Source organism: Mesocricetus auratus, unplaced genomic scaffold (assembly GCF_017639785.1).
Source record: "Mesocricetus auratus isolate SY011 unplaced genomic scaffold, BCM_Maur_2.0 Super-Scaffold_100014, whole genome shotgun sequence".
NCBI classification, from domain to species: Eukaryota; Metazoa; Chordata; class Mammalia; order Rodentia; family Cricetidae; genus Mesocricetus; species Mesocricetus auratus.
In genome coordinates this window covers 31,013,782-31,031,806 of record NW_024429197.1, presented here as the reverse complement: position 1 = coordinate 31,031,806, position 18,025 = coordinate 31,013,782, and the positions used below count along the sequence as shown (strand labels likewise).

At 48.0% G+C, this 18,025-nt stretch overlaps 1 protein-coding gene across 3 annotated transcripts; it reads left to right on the top strand.

Moving 5' to 3' along the window:
* The first annotated feature begins 3,737 nt into the window (after positions 1-3,737).
* Positions 3,738-16,869, top strand: Echdc2 (enoyl-CoA hydratase domain containing 2). Of its 3 annotated transcripts, XM_005072140.4 has the most exons (10): positions 3,756-4,031; positions 5,712-5,779; positions 5,849-5,936; positions 8,247-8,333; positions 9,197-9,289; positions 10,953-11,009; positions 11,156-11,343; positions 14,547-14,597; positions 15,952-15,999; positions 16,393-16,869. In XM_005072140.4, exons 1-10 carry the CDS (start codon positions 3,899-3,901, stop codon positions 16,468-16,470), a joined length of 891 nt encoding a protein of 296 aa, XP_005072197.1. In that variant the 5' UTR covers positions 3,756-3,898; the 3' UTR covers positions 16,471-16,869. The 3 variants fall into 3 exon arrangements, with proteins under 3 accessions (XP_040612938.1, XP_005072197.1, XP_040612939.1); XM_040757004.1 differs by lacking the exon at positions 10,953-11,009 and having other exon boundaries at positions 3,738-4,031; XM_040757005.1 differs by lacking the exons at positions 3,756-4,031; positions 5,712-5,779; positions 5,849-5,936 and adding an exon at positions 6,567-6,851.
* Positions 16,870-18,025: the final 1,156 nt, after the last annotated feature.

Below are 18,025 nucleotides of genomic sequence, written 5' to 3'. Positions count from 1 at the left end.
ATGCAATATAACCACAGAAGCAGGAGCTAGCCCGGTAAACAGAGCGAGTTCCAGGATAGCCTCCAAAGCTACACAGAGAAACCCTGTCTCGAAAAAACAAAAAACAAAAAAACAAAAAAAAAAAAAAAAAGAAAAAGAAGAAAGAAGGAAAGAGAAATTCCCACTTAAAAGTATTTGTATCCTGATATTAGGTTTCTCCTCCAACTGAGTAAGCCAGATCACACTGAATTAAAAGTGAAAGACCGAGGTTATTGGGCAAAGCACCCTCGGGTGACCTTTCTAGCCCCCAGAGGTGAGGTTGGGGAAGGGAGAAATCACATGGCTGGTCTAGAGGAGTGAGCTTAAATACCCCATAGGCTTGGTCTTGAAGAACTAGCAGCTTTGTGGAAGGAGCCTGGACTTTTGGTAGTTTTTTTGAGAGGGGCCTAGCTGGAGGTTCCAGCCAACACCCACCCCCGATTCCCTAACGAGGCTATGCCTGAACTCCTTTCAACCTCAGGGTGAGCCCCAGTCGAGGTCTGTAAAGTCTGGGGGACTCTTCAGGCTGCCAAAGGTGTAGAGTTGTCTCTGTCCTCTTGGGGCTGATGGCTTCCATCCTTTCTCTTTGCCAAGAAGACAGAAATTTACAAGTAATGTAAATATACCAGGTCCACACGAGAGTGACATCATCACAACAATCAATGACCTTCTGAAAGATTAAGAGTCAGCAAAGTCATAACTGTGTCTTGCCCAAGGAGAGCCATCTTTGTGTGACTTGCTCCCCAAAATGACATGCTTGGTTAGTTAATTTCATTTTATTTCCTTTTAAGAGAGGGTCTCATGTATCCCAGAACAGCCTTGAATTCAGCTTCTGCTCCTCTTACCTCTACTCCAGAGAACTTGTATTTATCACCCCTGGTTTCTGACATCATAAAGAATGAAACCAAGGCTCTCTGCACGCTAGGAAAGTGCTCTCCTTTTGCACAGAGGACAAAGGCCTGCTTTTGTAGAACACCACTGAGGGCACTTGTTTCTATGTGAGTTGGTTTCTTAATTGCCTTCTTAAACCGAGCACATTAGTGCATGACTAATGGCATGTCTCTGAGTGGGACCAGCCGGGTTTCAGACCAGCTAGGGCTACACTACACAATGGGATCCACTCCACAATATGTGGAGGATCTGGAGAAATGGCTCAGAAGCGCAGAGAGGTCCCTGCTCCTTCAGAGGACCAGAGTCCGTTTCCCAGACTCCAGCTCAAAATCTCATACTACTGGCTCCTGTTGAAAATCTCAAAAGCAAAATTTCAGGTCCCACTGACTGCTTTTGTAGCTTCCTTCTAATGGGTGCGGTGGCATGGTGCAAGCCTTTAATTCCAGCACTCAGGAGGCAGAGGCAGGTGGATCTTTGCGTTCAAAAGTCTAGCCTGGCCGGGCGTTGGTGGCGCACGCCTTTAATCCCAGCACTCGGGAGGCAGAGGCAGGCAAATCTCTGTGAGTTCGAGGCCAGGCTGGACCGACAGCCTCCAAAACAATACAGAGAAACCCTGTCTCGTAAAACAAAAAAACAAAACAAAAAGTCCAGCCTGGTCTATCTACAGAAGGAATTTCAGAACAGCCAGGGCTACACAGAGAAACCCTGTCTTGAAGAAAAGAAAAGAAAAAAACCTGATGAAATAAGGGCCCAGCAAACCCTACCCTTAAGAAACATGATCGTTAACTATAGTGAACTCAAGCATACACATATCATCCGTCCTCATTTTGCTTTCTGTTGCCTTAATAAACAGGATGACCAAAAGCAACTTGGGGAGGAAAGGGTTTATTAGGTTTATAGATCTATGGTTCATTCACTGAAGGAAATCAAATCAGGAACCTGAAGACAGGGTTAAAGCAAGGGTCATGACGGAATGCTGTGCCACTGGTTTGCTTTCTAAGACTTGCCCAGTCTGCTTTCTTATGCAACACAAGACCACCTGCCCAGGCTTAGCACCGCCCACAGTGGGCTGGGCCCTTCTGTATCAATCATTAATAAGAAAATGCAGAGCCAAGCTTGGTGGCCGCACTTGTGAAGCAGAGGCAGACAGATCTCTGTGAGCACCAGGATTATCCAAGGCTACAGAGTGAGATCCTGTCTCAAAAAGGCAGAGAGAAAATGCCCCACAGACATGTCCACAGGCCAATCTGATGGAGGCAATTCTCAAGTGAGACTCCCTCTTCGTACTACAGCCCAGTTCTCTGTGTAGCTTTGGAGCCTGTCCTGGAACTCACTCTGTAAACCAGGCTGGCCTCCAACTCACAAAGATCTGCCTGCCTCTGTTTCCTGAGTGCTGGGATTAAAAGTGTACACTACCCACCGCCCCACTATTTTGTCTTGAGAAAACATTTTTTCTTAATAAAATAATTATATTGCCGTGAAAACCAGGATGCTGTATAGGGAAAACTGCTAACACTCTTTGATACATTCCTTTTTTTTTTTTTTGGTTTTTCAAGACAGGGTTTCTCTGTGGCTTTGGAGGCTGAGTGCTGGGAGTAAAGGCATGTGCCACCAATGTCAGGCCTTTTTTTTTTTTTTTTGGTTTTTCGAGACAGGGTTTCTCTGTATTGTTTTGGAGGCTGTCCTGGAACTAGCTCTGTAGACCAGGCTGGCCTGGAACTCACAGAGATCTGCCTGCCTCTGCCTCCCGAGTGCTGGGAATAAAGGCGTGCGCCACCAACGTCCGGCTGCAATGTCAGGCCTTTTTTTGGTTTGTTTTTTGTTTTTCGTGATACATTCCTATATTTTCTTCAATTCAGGGGTATGGGCAAGATAAGCCTGGACTCTATTGTTGTTGTGTCCGTCTTTACTTCTGGGTTGCCTGTTAACCTCCTCATAGAAGCACATCAGAGCACAGAAATCAGTCCTTGTCTTAACTCTGCAGTCACATTGGATTCCGAGAACTGCAGAGCCTGCGAGGACCACTCTCAGATGAAGGCGAGGCTGTCTGTGTACTGGAGCACACCCATTGCTTCCTAGAAGTCAATCCCTCCCCTCAAGCAACAGGGATTCTTTGGAATTTTAACAGAGACAGTGATCAACCAGACAATACTTGACCAAGGCATCAGTGTTCACAGTTTTTGTCCCTTGTTTTATTTTATTTTTCTATTCAAATGCACCACTCTTGTCAGCACCCCAAAGACAGACCTGGGGCTAGCAGACGCTTCTATTCTCCCTAACTGTGTCACATTGATCTGATCTCTTTTCTCTGTCCCTCATCTTCCCCCCTTAAAAAAAAGGAGGGGACTGGTAAGATGGTTTTGTAAGGATGTGACGGACAGCCCTAACCTGATGGCGCTTTGCTCTTACCTACCCAGAAATGAAATACTCTGTCCCTGTCATTAGAGTGCTCAGACCTGAGTAATAATTTACACAGGTCCCCTGCGCTAACTAAGAAACTTTCTTTTAGGGTATTTTTAATTTATTTATTTTATGTGCACCGATGCATGTTTTGCTTGCATGTTTGTCTGATCTTGGAGTTACAGACAGTTGTTAGCTGACATGTGGGTGCTGGGAATTGAACCCAGGTCCTCTAACTATTTCTATGAGCCAATGTAGTTAGTTAACTGGGAGGTGCCAGCCTTACTGCCTCTGGGAGAAGAGACTTTGTCACTGGGTGCAGACCACCCCCCTGTGACTAGTGAGATGACGTGAACTGAGGGTACACGTGAAGAAGGTGCACACCACACATTCCTCACCTCGCCTTCGGAGGAAAACTGCAGCGTGCCCAGATCTCACCGGGAAGCTGAGCTTTCCCACACCGCCTCGGGGTCTTTCTCTCCGCCCGTAGGTGGAGCCCTGAGCGAGCCTCGCCTGCCCCGGAACTTCGACTCTCCAGCTCAGCGGGGGAGGTCTCCGGTCTCCGAACCAAGGAGCCAGCCTGTTCCCGATGCTGCGCGCCCTACCCCGCGCGCTGCGCCTCTCGCGGCCCTGGAGGTCCCCTGGGGCCCGCGACTGCGCCTCCAAAGCGAAGGACGGGACACCCGAGATCCAAGTGCACGCGCTGACAGGTCCGGACGAAGGTAAAGTTGAGGGCGAGGCCGGCGGGGACCCAACACGCCGGGAGACTAAGGCGGGAGGGCAGGAGGATTGGATTTCAGGCCGCCCCAGGGTGGACTTTGTCTGGGTCTGTCTCTCCAAACTCTCTGGAGGCCTGGAGGGAGATGTGAAGCGGAGAGGAGAGCTCGGATCCGAGCTTTGCTCCGGGGATCAGGACCAAGAGTGTTGTTGGCCAGGACTTTTCCTTGGCAATGATCAGGGGGCGGAGGCGGCAGATCCAATCGGGATGGACCAGAGGGGACAAGGAGGGAGGGAGGCACAGGTATGGGTCTGTCGACACACAGGGCAACTTCATGACCGTTGACAGCAAAGTCTTCTGTTGTACAATGTGCTGTGAAGTACAGGTGTATGTTTGGACCTCAGGTGCCTGGATACGAATCCCTCTCTCCAGTCTGTGTGAGACCCATCCCCTTTACCATGTTTTACGTATTGTTTTATTGTTTGCGTCAGATTTTTTACTATTATTGAATGTGTGTGGTTGCAAATGTCCCAGGGCACATTTTAAAAATATTTTATATATTTTTATGTCCTTTGCGGGCATTTATGTCTGTGTATCACACGAAAGCCTGGTGCCCGTGGAACCGGTGCTAGAAGGTTGTGAGCAATCACGTGGGTTCTGGGGCTTGAACCCAGAGCCTCTGGAAGAGCAGCCTTTGTTCTTATCTGCTGAGCATCTCTCCAGCCCCCACTGATAAAAATAAAGAAATCTTCAAAAGAAAAAATAAAATAAGCCAGGCAATGGTGGCACATTGGGGAGACCAGGCAGTGGATCTCTGAGTTTGAGGCCAGCCTGATCTACAGAGTGAGTTCCAGGAAGCCAAGGCTGCACAGAGAAATCTGGTCTTGGAAAAACAGAACAAGCAAACAAAATAAATAAAATAAAATATCTATTTTCAGGGCCAGAGAGATGGCTCAGTTTTCTGGCAAGCCTGACAATCTGAGTTCAGCCCTGGGTCTCTCTGCCTTTTTACCCCTCTGCACTTTTTATCTTTCTTACTTCTGTAAAGACACCTTGTGTGATTTATTTGGGTGCTGGGTGGCGCTCCCCAACCCCCCAAAGAATCAAAAGGGTAAAACATACAGCAACAGAGGCCAGTCTGGTTTACATTAGCCCCATCTCAACAATTATGTTAAGAATAACAATAATGTTCTGGAAAAAGAAAAACCCATGGAGGTGGCTTCTACAACCCGAGAAGAGAGGAGGTGGACGGGTTAGGCCTATGGTGAAGGCCTGGGGTGGTTGTTCTATGTCTTATCCTGCCGGTGGATGCAAGGATATTTGCCTGAATATTACTCTTTAGAGGGGAATGTGTGGTCGGGGGTGGGGGGATAATATGGGGGGACTATGGAGTTAAAGGTACATATATGACAGAGCTCGTGGGTCCCTGTGCCATGCTGGTAGCTCTCGTTTCTCTTGTGGCTTTAATTCGCCGCTCACAAGCCCTTCTACTCCCTCTCTGGGGCAGAGAGAGCAAAGGTTATTCCGTTTAATGGCTGGAGAAACTGAGGCCCAAGTCGAGAGTGTGTGGCTTGCTGCACCTCACACTGCTCCTCAAGGGAAGAGGCTACCTTGAACCTCCTGCTCCAGGCCTCAGTCTGACTGGCAGGCCGGCTGGCTCACCAAGGATACCTGTCCCTTGCAGGAATCACCGAGGTTCTGATGAATAGGCCTCATGCCCGAAATGCCCTGGGGAAAGTCTTCGTCAGCGAGGTGAGAAAGGGTACCCCAGGGTGTGGCCAGGGATGGGCCAGGAGGTGTCTGACCACATGTCCTCTACAGCTGCTGGAAGCTCTGGCCCAGCTTCGGGAGGACCAGCAAGTTCGTGTCCTGATCTTCAGAAGTGCAGTGAAGGGTGTGTTCTGTGCAGGTGGGTTCCCTCCCAGCCTCTCCTCCTCAGGGATTGGTGTGCCTCAGGGCTCTGGCATATAACATGGTCCCATTTCACAGACAGGAAGTTCCTCAGCAAGTTTGGTTTACACCGCTAGTGAGGGATGCATAGGATTTGCTTTGACCTTGGTCTTTTGTCATGTCTGCTGCGAGGCCTGTGTCCGAGAATGTGCAGAGGGTGTCGGGGATTGACAACACAGAGACTTGTTCAATGGTGTAAAGAAAACTTTAAGCAGGCCCCAGAAAGGTTCAAGAAAACCTCCTAAGAAAGGCTCCCTCCAGAGAAGCTTCTCTCTCCTCTCCCCTGGCTGGTTCTGCTCTGACCCCAGAGGTGGATGTGTGTGAGTTTTGAAGGTGCGGTTAGTCTTTGGACAAGGTCGAGGTCAGGGCGGTTTCCGTGGGAAGGCCTTTCCCAGGAACTTATTGTATCGTTTTTAGTAAACATGTTTTTACTAAACATTGTCTTACAGCTGCCTACTCCCAGGCAGAAGGGGAAGTGGGTCTCTGCTCAAGGTCTGGTGTTCCCACAGTCTTTTTTTTTTTTTGGTTTTTCGAGACAGGGTTTCTTTGTGGCTTTGGAGGCTGTCCTGGAACTCGCTCGGTAGTCCAGGCTGGTCTCGAACTCACAGAGATCCGCCTGCCTCTGCCTCCCGAGTGCTGGGATTAAAGGCGTGCGCCACCAATGCCCGGCTTGACCTTGGTCTTTCTGGTCTACCTTGCTTTCTTCTGACCCTTTATGGAGGAAATGGAGACACTAAGTCCCAACATGCTCACATGGTAAATTCCAGTCTGTGTCACTAGAGCACTGCCTCCAACCTGCATCACCTGGCTCTCACAAGGGCACCCTGAACTTGTTTCAAACCCCAGAGAAACATGCACCCCAAGTCTACAAGAGGTAAGTAAAAATCACAGCTTTTAGCCCCCTTGGACCTCATAGCCCAACCTTGACAGAATTCATTGGCTAAGTGTGATGACACATGCCATAACTCCAGCACTTTTGAGACTGACAAGAAGATAAAAATGATAATTAACTTTTAGTTTTACTTTTTCCCCTTCCTTCCTTCCTTCCTTCCTTCTTCCTTCCTTCTTCCTTCCTTCTTCCTTTAGAGACATTTTCCTGTAGCCCAGGCTGGCCTTGAACTCACTTTGTAACTGAGGATGGTCTTGGACTTCTGATCCTCATATCTCCACCTCTGAGTGCTGGAATTACAGGTGTGGTGCCACCCCCAAGCCCTAGCTTGTGATCTTTTTGGGGGTGGTATGGAAAGTCATCTCTGTGAAGGCTAGAGAGGTGGTTCAGCAGTTGAGAGCATATACTGCTCTTAGGCAGGCATCGTGCTGGAGAAGTAGTTGAGAGTTAACATCCTGATCAGAAGGCAAGGGGGGGGCGGGGAGGAGAGGGAGAGATGTGGGGAGAAGAGGCCACACCTCCTAATGCTTCTCAAATAGTGCTACTCCCTACTGATGAAACTTTCAAATAGACTAGCTTATGGGGGCCATTTTTATCCAAATTACAACTGTTATTGCAGAGGACCTGAGTTTGGGTCCCAGCACCCACTCACAAGCATCTGTAAGATCTGTTGCTTTCTTCTGGCCTCTGCATAGGTTTGTACACACATAACACAGACATAATTTAAAATAAAAATAAAATATTTAAAGGCTAGGCATGGTGGCACATGCCTTTAATACCAGCACTCTGCAGAGGCAGGCAGATCTCTGTGAGTTTCAGACCACTTTGGTCTACATAGTGAGTTCCAGAACAGAGGTGGGGGGAGGGAGAGAGGGGGAGAGAGAGAGGAGAAAGTTAATTTCTTCTGTGAGTTTTCTCTTCATGTTCTTGACATTGTTCTTTTTATGTTTTTTAAGATTTATTTTCAGGGGGCTGGAGAGGTGGCTCGGTGGTTAAGAGCACTGGCTGCTCTTGCAGAGGTCCTGAGTTCAGTTCCCAGCAACCACATGGCAGCTCACAGCCGTCTACAATGAGATCTGATGCCCTCTTCTCGCTTGCATGCAGAGCCGGGTCCTCCAGGAAGAGCAGTTTAACCACCGAGCCACCTCTCCAGCCCCTTGATGATGTTCTTTTGTGTACAAAGGATGATCCTTTGAAGAAGTGCACTTTGTTTTGATGCGCGTTGCCCCTCCCTTTACTGATACCCACCCCACCTCACCCCCCAGCTCCCGGGACTGGGTTTCCTGGTTCCTCCCTGACCGCTTCTGCTGGCTCCTTTAACCACCTGGGATTTTGTGACTGGCCCTTTCATAGTGGTCACCAGAAGCTTGCCCTCGGCAGGTGCAGACCTGAAGGAGCGAGAGCAGATGAGTGCCACGGAGGTGGCGATCTTTGTCCAGCGGCTGCGAGGCCTGATGAGTGAGATTGGTAAGAGTCTGAGAATGGGGTGGAGGGCCGAGGGCCCTTGCTGGCACTACCTCTGCCTGACCCATGTCTTCTCTAAAGAGAGTATTCTTTCTGCTTTGAGCTCAGTAAGAACACAAGTGATTACCCAGAGCAGACAGGGACGGGGCATTTCTTCTCTTCCTCCTTTTAAAAACTATTATTATTATTATTATTATTATTATTATTATTATTATTATTATTAGACAGCCTAGGTCGTCTAGGCTGGAACTCCCACAGTGCTGGGACTGCAGGCATGCATATACCACCAAGCCTAGCAACAAGTTATTTCTAGCAGCCCTCGCTCTTTGACCATGTACCAGTCCGGTGGACTTCCCTCCAGAGTAGTCAAGTTCACTGAGCTTTCAAGCTTTGACAATGGCTCTTCCTACTGCCTGGCATACCCTTCCCAGCTACCTGACTTTTCAGCAACCCTTTAAGGTCTCCAATGTTTCCTCCTACAAGAAGTCCTCTCACCAGCTCTAAGCTGCCTGCTCTCAGAGCACAGAAGGCCTCAGAGTGTCTCTGCCGGTTATGAGCCTGCCTTCCTTCTTAGGCTGGTCCCCATGGAGGGGAGGGGGGGCACACCTAGCTGAGTTCTATGCCAGCAACCTACCCAGGGCTTGGCACACAGGGAGGTAGGTCCCAAAAGAGGGTGGGTCTGCAGCATCATCCCTGTTCTAGAACTTGGGAAATATAGGGTAAGTTCCTCAGATAACCTGGCTGGGGTTATCAGGGAGGTTCCTCAACCTGGGATCTGCAAGGCCCTCTGTCCAGGACCCTGGGCCTTGGCCCTCTGCCCAGGACCTGCTAGGTTTTGTGGATTAAGCCAATCTTTGTCTCCACAGCCACCTTCCCTGCACCCACCATTGCAGCCATGGACGGGTTTGCCCTGGGCGGGGGCCTGGAACTTGCCCTGGCCTGTGACCTCCGAATAGCAGGTACTTGGCAGGGTAGAGCTGGGGGGATGGGAGGACAACTGGGCCAAGCTGGGCAAGTCAGATCTGTTAAGTCAGCCGTCACTCCCAGCCTTCCAAATAAGAGAAAAGCCCCGGCAGTGCAGGAGACATGGGAGGCAGGTGAAGCTGCTTCGCCACCCACTGCTATCATCGACCGTGCTGGTGAGAGCTCCTTTCCTCATCTAAGAAAGGTCGTAAAAACCATTGATCCCCAGCTGACCGTGCAGCAAAGAGAGGGAAAGCCAATGGGGACAGAGGTTGACCATCTAGATTTGGCCAAGTCAGATTGTGAGCCATGAAGACTGTGTTTGTCACTGTCCCAGCTCATTGCAAAGGTGACTGGGCAGTGTGTTCTGGTTCCATGGTGCCAGCCAGTTTGTGGTTACTTGTCCTACAGTTGAGCCCTAAGTTGTGGAGGATAATCAAGGTCATTAGTCACTTTTCTTTTTATTTTCAAATTTTTTTATTCTTGCCTGCACGTACATCTGTGTGAGGGTGTCAGATCTTGGGAGTTGCAGACATTGTTAGCTGCCATATAGGTGCTGGGAATTGAACCCAGGTCCTCTGGAAGAGCAGCCAGTGAGTGCTCTTAACCACTGAGCCATCTCTTCAGCCCCACTGGTCACTTTTTTTTGTTGTTGTTGTTTTGTTTTTTGTTTTTTCAAGACAGGGTTTCTCTGTAGCTTTGGAGTCTGTCCTAGAACTCACTCTGTAGACCAGGCTGGCCTCAAACTCACAGAGATCCACCTGCCTCTGCCTCCCGAGTGCTGGGATTGAAGGTGTGCAACACCACTACCTGGCTCCCATTGGTCACTTTTCAAGGTCAGACTTAGCTGGGAGAGTCCTTAAAGGTAGGCAGAGTGCCACCGAGGTGTCCACCCCCTCACGCTTTCCCTTTCAAACCCAGCAATATTAAATTATGTATCCAGGCAAGAGGGTGGTTTCTATCTACAGACTGTGTGAAAGAGAGACTTGACCTAGCATGCTAAGGCTTGGTTTCATTCCCAGCATTGCACACAGAGTAGCTGGAGAGGGTTTGATCCTACAGCCAGGCAACAGAATTCTGCAGGAGGCCACTCACTCACCCCGGGTTCAGCAACTGACTCAGAGTGGAGAATGAAAACCCCTCTTGAGCAATGGTGTTGCCCCATTTTACTGCCTACGCTGTACAGGTCAGGTGGCCTGTACTTAGGGAACTTGGCAAAGGAATAGAGGAAAAGCACTCAGGAAACAAGACTTAGAAGACTGTTCTGTGCACCTTTAGGGTGATACAACCCATGAGGGAGAACCATAGTGCTAACAGTCCAGGTTAGACCTCAGGGTCCATGAGCCAGAAAACCCAGTAACCTACAAGTCAATGCCAGGTACCCACTGGGGACCCCTTCCTTGTTGCTGGCACTCTGTTCATTCCCTAGTCTTGTGTGGCAGGAGCAGAAGGGCTGCCATCTTTTCCCACCATGGATTCTCAGGAAGGGGAGGCCTGCTGACCACAGCAGCTGGGGTGGGTAGCTGGCCTGGGCAGGGTCTGGAGAGGTCTGGGTATGGCTAGACCTTGAGGAAGTGGCTGGAGAGACAGCTATGGTCTGCCCAGGGACTGGTAATGGAGAATGGGCAAGGGACAACTTCATTCTTTCCTGTTAAACAGCTTCCTCAGCTGTCATGGGGCTAATTGAGACCACTCGAGGACTTCTCCCAGGAGCAGGTAAGTTCGCCCGATTCCATCCTCATCTTTCCCACTTCCTTTTCCTAGGTCGTTTCCTCCTTCCGTCCTGACTGCTCCCGAGATGAGTTCCTCTAGATTTGCCCTTCTCAACCTGACTCACTGCTCTCACCTCTCCATACTGGCAGGAGGGACTCAGAGGCTGCCCCGCTGCCTGGGCGTGGCCCTAGCGAAGGAGCTCATCTTCACAGGCCGGAGACTGAATGGGATGCAGGCCCACGAGTTGGGCCTGGTAAATCACGCTGTGGCTCAGAATGAGGAGGGTGATGCTGCCTACCACCGGGCACTGGCACTGGCTCAGGAGATCCTGCCCCAGGTATGGTGACAGTTGAGGCACAGAAGGGAGGGATGATGGGAAGCCCAGGGGACCAGATGTTTCCTGGAGCTGTACAAGACCCACATACCTAAAGACAAGATGTGACCCCCGGAATTTGGGCACCTATTCTTTTACACAGTAGTTAAAGCCAACTTTAATTCTGAATTAAAACATAAAGTGAATTTAGAAGGGCTGGAATCTAGTGGGCTCCAAGCCATCAAAGCTGCAGTGTCAAGTAACTTCTTGTGATGATAGCAACCTTCTTCCTCTCTTGTATGGCAGGATGAAGTTACTTAAATTGCACTGAACAGTCCCTCATTCACATGTGATATTGCACAGTACTGCTGTCAAAGTGTACCCAAAGACTAGAAAGCTAGTTTTGCTACCAGTCACCTTTCCTGCCACACTGCATAGTGTTTCATGAGATATTCAGGACATACATTAATTTATTTTTTAAATTCCGCAAGGAAGGATTAGGAGTTGGTAGCTAAGCAACCACTAATGCTTGGCTAGTGAATTAAAAGCTAGCATTGAAGGGGTTGATCCCACAAAATTTAAACTGCTTGCTGGGCAGATTTAGACCCAGGAACTATCTGACCTGGGTCTCCAAGGCTCTGAGGTCTGCTGGCTTTTCACAAAGGAATCTGGAAGTAAAATGAGATCTCCTTTTCATAAAGGTGTAAGGCAACTGAACTCATCAAGGTCACCACTAATCAAAACAAGATTACAGTAAAATTTAGGATTACAGAATATGTGTCTGGGGAGGTCAGTCAGTAAAGTGTTTGCCTTACAAGCATAAGAATCTGGGTTCAGGGCTGGAGAGATGGCTCAGAGGTTAAGAGCACTGACAGCTCTTCCAGAGGAAGGACCTGAGTTCAATTCCCAGCAACCACATGGTGGCTCACAACCATCTGTAATGAGATATGGCACCCTTTTCTGGCATGCAGATATGAATGCAGACAGAATACTGTATATATAATAAATAAATAAATCTTTAAAAAAAAAAAGAATCTGGGTTCAACCCCCAGAATGAATGTAAAAAATGCCAGGTGTTTTGGGGGCCAGGCAACTTAAACTAACTGGGAAGCCAATGAGAGACCATGTGTCTTTAAAAATGTGGACCAGCATGCCAGAGGATGAAATGGGATGCTGTCATCTGGTTCACACACACCAGAGGTGGACATGCACACAAACACAGAGACACTCATTAATAGAATCTGTACAAAATTTTAATTTAAGTCAAATATATTAATTTCAAAACATTTTTAAATGTTACAAAATAGAAAGAATATAAACTTAGAAAAATATTAGCCATACATCAGTTTAACATTAAGATTACATTTGAAACTAGGCAGTGGTGGTGCACACCTTTAATCCCATCATTCAGGAGGCAGAGGCAGCTGATCTCTGAGTTCAAGCCCAGTCTGATCTACACAGCTAGTTCCAGGAAGGCCAAGACTACACAGAGAAACCTTGTCACAAAATGAACAAACGAAAAATGACTACATTTGAAGCCAGGTGTGATGACACATGCCTTTAAACCCAGCAGGGGCCTCAAAAAAAAAAATTACATTTGAAGCTAGTTGTGTAAAGCTCGTAGTACTCAGAAGGTTGAGGATTTCTTTGAGTTCAAGACCAGTTTGGTCTACTAAGAAACTGTTTTAAGCTCCCCAAACTTGTAATTTTTCAGAGGGGAAGGGAACTTCTGTCTATGTGTTCTTTGGCAAGGATCAGAGTATAAATGGAGCCTGATACTCCTTGTAGGCAACCTCATGCTGGCAAACTTATGACAGCAAGTCTCTAAAACCTCCAGAGGGAGCCAGGTGATTGAGCATGAGCTAGCTGCACATGTAGGCTCAGTAATTGCCTTTTTGAATAAACTGAACAGAAGTTCGGGGTGATTCAGATTTTCAAATAGTGAAGTATGGTACAATGGCATCATCCTAGAGTTACAGGCATTTGAGTGCTTCAAGAGTAGCTAAAGGGAGGGCTGGGAATGTGACTCTGTGGTAGAATGCTCATGTAGTATACACAAAGCTCTAGCTAGGTTCAATCCTTAATACTGGCAAATAATTTGTGAGCTTACCCATACTGACAACTTGTCCCACAGCTACAACTTTCTGAATAGGGAGTAAAATGATTAGGATACATTAACTAAAGGAGTTGGCTGTTTTCCATTTGAACATCAAAGAAATGAACATACTAAGGCCAGCCACAGTGACCCACTATTTTTGGTTTTTCAAGACAGGGTTTCTCTGTAGCTTTGGAGGCTGTCCTGGAACTCACTCTGTAGACCAGGCTGGCCTCCAACTCACAGAGATCGCCTGCCTCTGCCTCCCTAGTGCTGGGACTAAAGACGTGAGCCACCAACACCCACCATTCTTATTCCCAAGTAACACCTGAATTTTACCCGCTGTTAATTTTAATATACTCACATAGCCAGAACTATACTTAATTATGTTCATGATATATAAAACATGTATGTGTTTGTTTTAACAATTTAATTTTGCAGGGTTTTTTTGGGGGGGGGGTTCCTCATGTAGCTCAGGCTAGCCCTAAATTCACCTTCCTGCCTCCACCTCCCTGGGGGGGACATGAAGAGAGAAAAGAAGGGCATAAAACAACCCAAAACATTAGCACTTGCTGGGATGAGGGCTAGAAGGGAAGGAACGACATTGGGAAGATGACTGGGAGTTGGGGACTCGCTGAATACTTGTAGCCCCAGCGCTTCAATCCCATGAGCCTCTATTTCACATCTGTAAAATGGGTTGTCCGTAAGCACCCTGTCTCCACCTCGGTGGCACATGCCTGTAATCCTGAGACTAAGGACCACAGGGAAGACCCGCTTCAGCAAGATCTTGTCTTAAGTGTTTGCTCAGAGGTCAGGGGCCCACCGCTCTAATTCAGTGCCTAGCACTTGCCCAGCATGGGTGACGCCCTGGATTTATTGTCCAGCACCAAAGACAGTTACAGTTTGTGAACTGTAATGGGTAGGACATACTGGGATGATGAACTGGAGGACAGCCTTGGCTGGTTAAGACTGAACAGCCAGGAAGTGTGCTTCTTTCACTATAGAAAAGGAAGCTTGACTTAAGAGGTCTGTGAGCAGGAAGGCTGGATGCAGAATCATTCTGTCCAATGCTCTTCACTTGCAAGAGCTATGCGTCTCTTTGGTACAAGTCTCTGGATGCTCTCTCCCCTAGGCACCCATTGCTGTGCGGCTGGGCAAAGTTGCCATTGACCGAGGAATGGAGGTAAGATTTTACTGGTCAGGGGTTATAGGTCAGTCATTGGCTAGGATGTAATGTATTACTGCCACACAGCTGTCAAGAACTCAGAAATGGACTCTCTTCACCCTCCTGGAGTCACACCCTGTGCACGTACCTCACTTCAGTGGGAAGTGTGCTAATATTGATTCCATTCTATCCCCTGTTACTTCTGTATAAAGAAACAGGGTAAGAAGGCAAGACCACATAAACGTGAGTGGTAAGAAGGCAGATCTGTGTGGTCCTCAGCTCAGGGACCTGGGCTTGGGCTGGTGGCCACTAAAGGAGCCTAAGTGCAGGTCTCAGGACATTAGCTTTCCTGTCACACAGCATACTACACCAGACCAGAGATGAGAACTGAGATGCAGGGATGAAACATGTCCATGTCTATGTGGTATTAATGGTATTCTCCCCTTAGGACAGCCAGTGTCAATCCCCAACTGGAAAAGAATTACTGCTAACTTTTGACATTTGAAAGACTTGACAAAATTGTTTCTTCCTCATATGACTAACTAGCAATCCTTAGTTAAAGACTCTGTGTGTGTGTGTGTGTGTGTGTGTGTGTGTGTGTGTGTGTGTGTGTGTGTGTACACTTTTAATCTCAGCACTCAGGAGGCAGAAGCAGGAGGATCTCAGAATTCAAGGCCAGGCTAGGCTGTGCAGAAAAACCTGTCTTAAACACAGCAAAGAATGTTTTCTAAAGCTGAGGATTAGTGGCCAGGCATGATTGTACACACCTATAATCCTCACTGTAGCTCAATGGTAGAGCACTTGCCTCACATGCCTAAAGCCCTATGTTCATTCCTGGATACTGTGTGTGTGTGTGTGTGTGTGTATACAAGCAGAAACACAGCCATATAAATTGAAGATTGATTGACTAGGAATGGCAACCTGGAGGGGAGGAGTCTTAATCCAAAGACCATTTCTTTCCACTCACTGTTGCATCTGGGACCCCAACCAACCAAGTGTCTCAGACTTCTACAGATCAAAATGCTTGTTTTGAGTAGTGCTTGCTAGTGACTGTGCCAGTGTTAGCAACAGTGAGCATGAGTTTTCAGAGGCTACAGAATGTGCCAGGTGATAAAGACTAGAAGCCTCTTCCCTAAGTCCTGACAAAAGGCACAGCCAAACAGTCAGGAGGAAGGGACACTGGCTGAAACATGTAGAAGCCACTTCTACACGCCTTCCTACCCATCTCTCTCAGGACCCTTTATCACTGCTGTGAAGTCCAGGCATCAGTCACAGAACAGCATTATTTATACTCATAGACAGTAGGGTGGGCTGGCTCTTCTCTGCGGAGGGGTTGGCAATCATGTGGACTCAGTGAGTACTGTTTTTGCAGGTGGACATTGCATCAGGGATGGCCATTGAACACATGTGTTATGCCCAGGTATATAAGTACTGTTGGCTTGTGCATGCTTGTTGGGCGCTAAGCAAATATGGGGAGCCTCATGCAGTCTAACTATGCCAGTGCCTTCTAGCTAACCTAAGTGGATCCAAGGGAATCACAGGTCTTCACCTCTTTAATCATCTGGTACCCAGAGAACCACAGAACACAAAGATGCTTCACAGTACCAGTTACCTCTATTGGGGGTTATGCTAAGGCCTGGTTAGAATAAGCAGACAACCCTGTAGAGGGGCTGTACACCTGATAGCATACTCTTTTGATAACTGTGAGGAGGGAAAAATCTACTGTCCATCATAGCTTGATCCACTTATGCAATGACCTTTTTGTCCTCTAGTCCTATTCTTCCCAAACTAATGCCCATTGTTATCTTTGCAGAACATCCCAACCCAGGACCGACTGGAAGGGATGGCAGCCTTCAGGGAGAAACGACCCCCAAAATTTGTTGGCAAGTGACCCAGTTAATTTAACCACACACCATAAAGAATAGGATCCAGAGGAAAAGTGGGCAGTCTAGCCCTCTTAAGTTCACCTCTGGCCTTTCGACTCCGTGATTGGCATGGTGCTGACCATGCCACACACTGCTACCTCCCACGTTGCTCACCTTGGCTAGTCACTGGGATCCAGGCCTTCCTGTCTCTCTTCACTCAAATACACTTTGGGTCTCTGTAATTAGCCCCAGTCATCATGGGAAGCAGTGAGAGGGAAGCCCTCATTTCTTCCTCTCACAGAATAAACCCAGGCGAACCATATAACCACTAGAACTCAGCTTTTTTTTTTTTAATCTGAAAATAATCAGTTGTGGTAACTTAAAATCCTTGTGCTCAATAAATGTGCTACAACCGTTGGCTTGTACTGAAGTTGTGGGGACCAGTGGATGCCTTCTGCAGACAGAGTGGTACTCATCCAGGATCATGGACAAAGGGTTAGCAGCTCTGAAAGAAGGGATGGGGAACCAGGCGGCAGCAGTGGACTTGGTGCCCAGAGGACAAGTGGCCTTTGAACTGGCATAAGCAACGGTGACCTATAAGGTGCTGCATTTGGAAAACAAAGTGGACACAGGGCCAGCTCCTTGCAGGCCCCTGCACACATAAATGCCCACCTCCTCTTCTACCACGGCTGCTGAGAGCTGAGCTCTGGCCGAGCATCCCCAGCTGTATTGTTGGTTGGCTGCCAACGCGTGTGCTAGGGAGAAAGCCACAGGAGGACTGCACACCTTGCACACCTTCCCACTAGCAAAGACTAGTGGTTCCCAGGAAAACAACGTTCCAGGTACTAGAACTCAGGTTCAGAAACTAAAAGCCTTTTTTGGAATCATACAGCAGTGTGTGAGTAGAGTGTGGTTTATAGACATGGTCATCATTAGTTCTTTCCTAAGACAGTGGGGAACAGAACGAGGTGATATGTAGCCAAGGCTGGCTTCAATTGCTAAGAATGGGTTCCTTCCTCCATTGATGCTCAAAGAGGGCTTCTGATTACTCCAGTAGTCTTGACCAAAGGGCCAGAAAGATGGCTCAGTGGTAAGAGTGCTTACTGCTCTTGCAGAGGACCCAGGCTTGGTTCTCAGCTCCCAGCTGACAACTGCCTGTAACTCCAGCTCCAAATCCAATACCCTCTTCTGGCCTCTGTAAGTGTTCACTCACACGCATGCAGGGTCCAGACCAAGCTTTAACTCGACACAAACCCAATGGTCTGACTCCTCAAACTGGAGGAAAACGGGAAAGAAAAATCAAAGCTATCAGGGTGAGGTAGCTCAGGCTCAAAATCCCAGTACTCAAGCAACAGGACTGCTGAGCTCAAGGCCAGTCTAGGCTACAGAGTAAAACCCTGTTTTGTTTTCTTCCCTTTTACCTCTCAAAAGTATTTTGGTATAAACATACAAATCAAGAAAAACAGCAGTAAAGACTGTTCCTCCCTGCAGCAGTGGTCACCTTCCTATAACCTTTTCATAAGCAAATAACCAGGAGCCTCTGAGGGAAGTAGCAATACCAAGTCTCCCAGGACCCAGCTT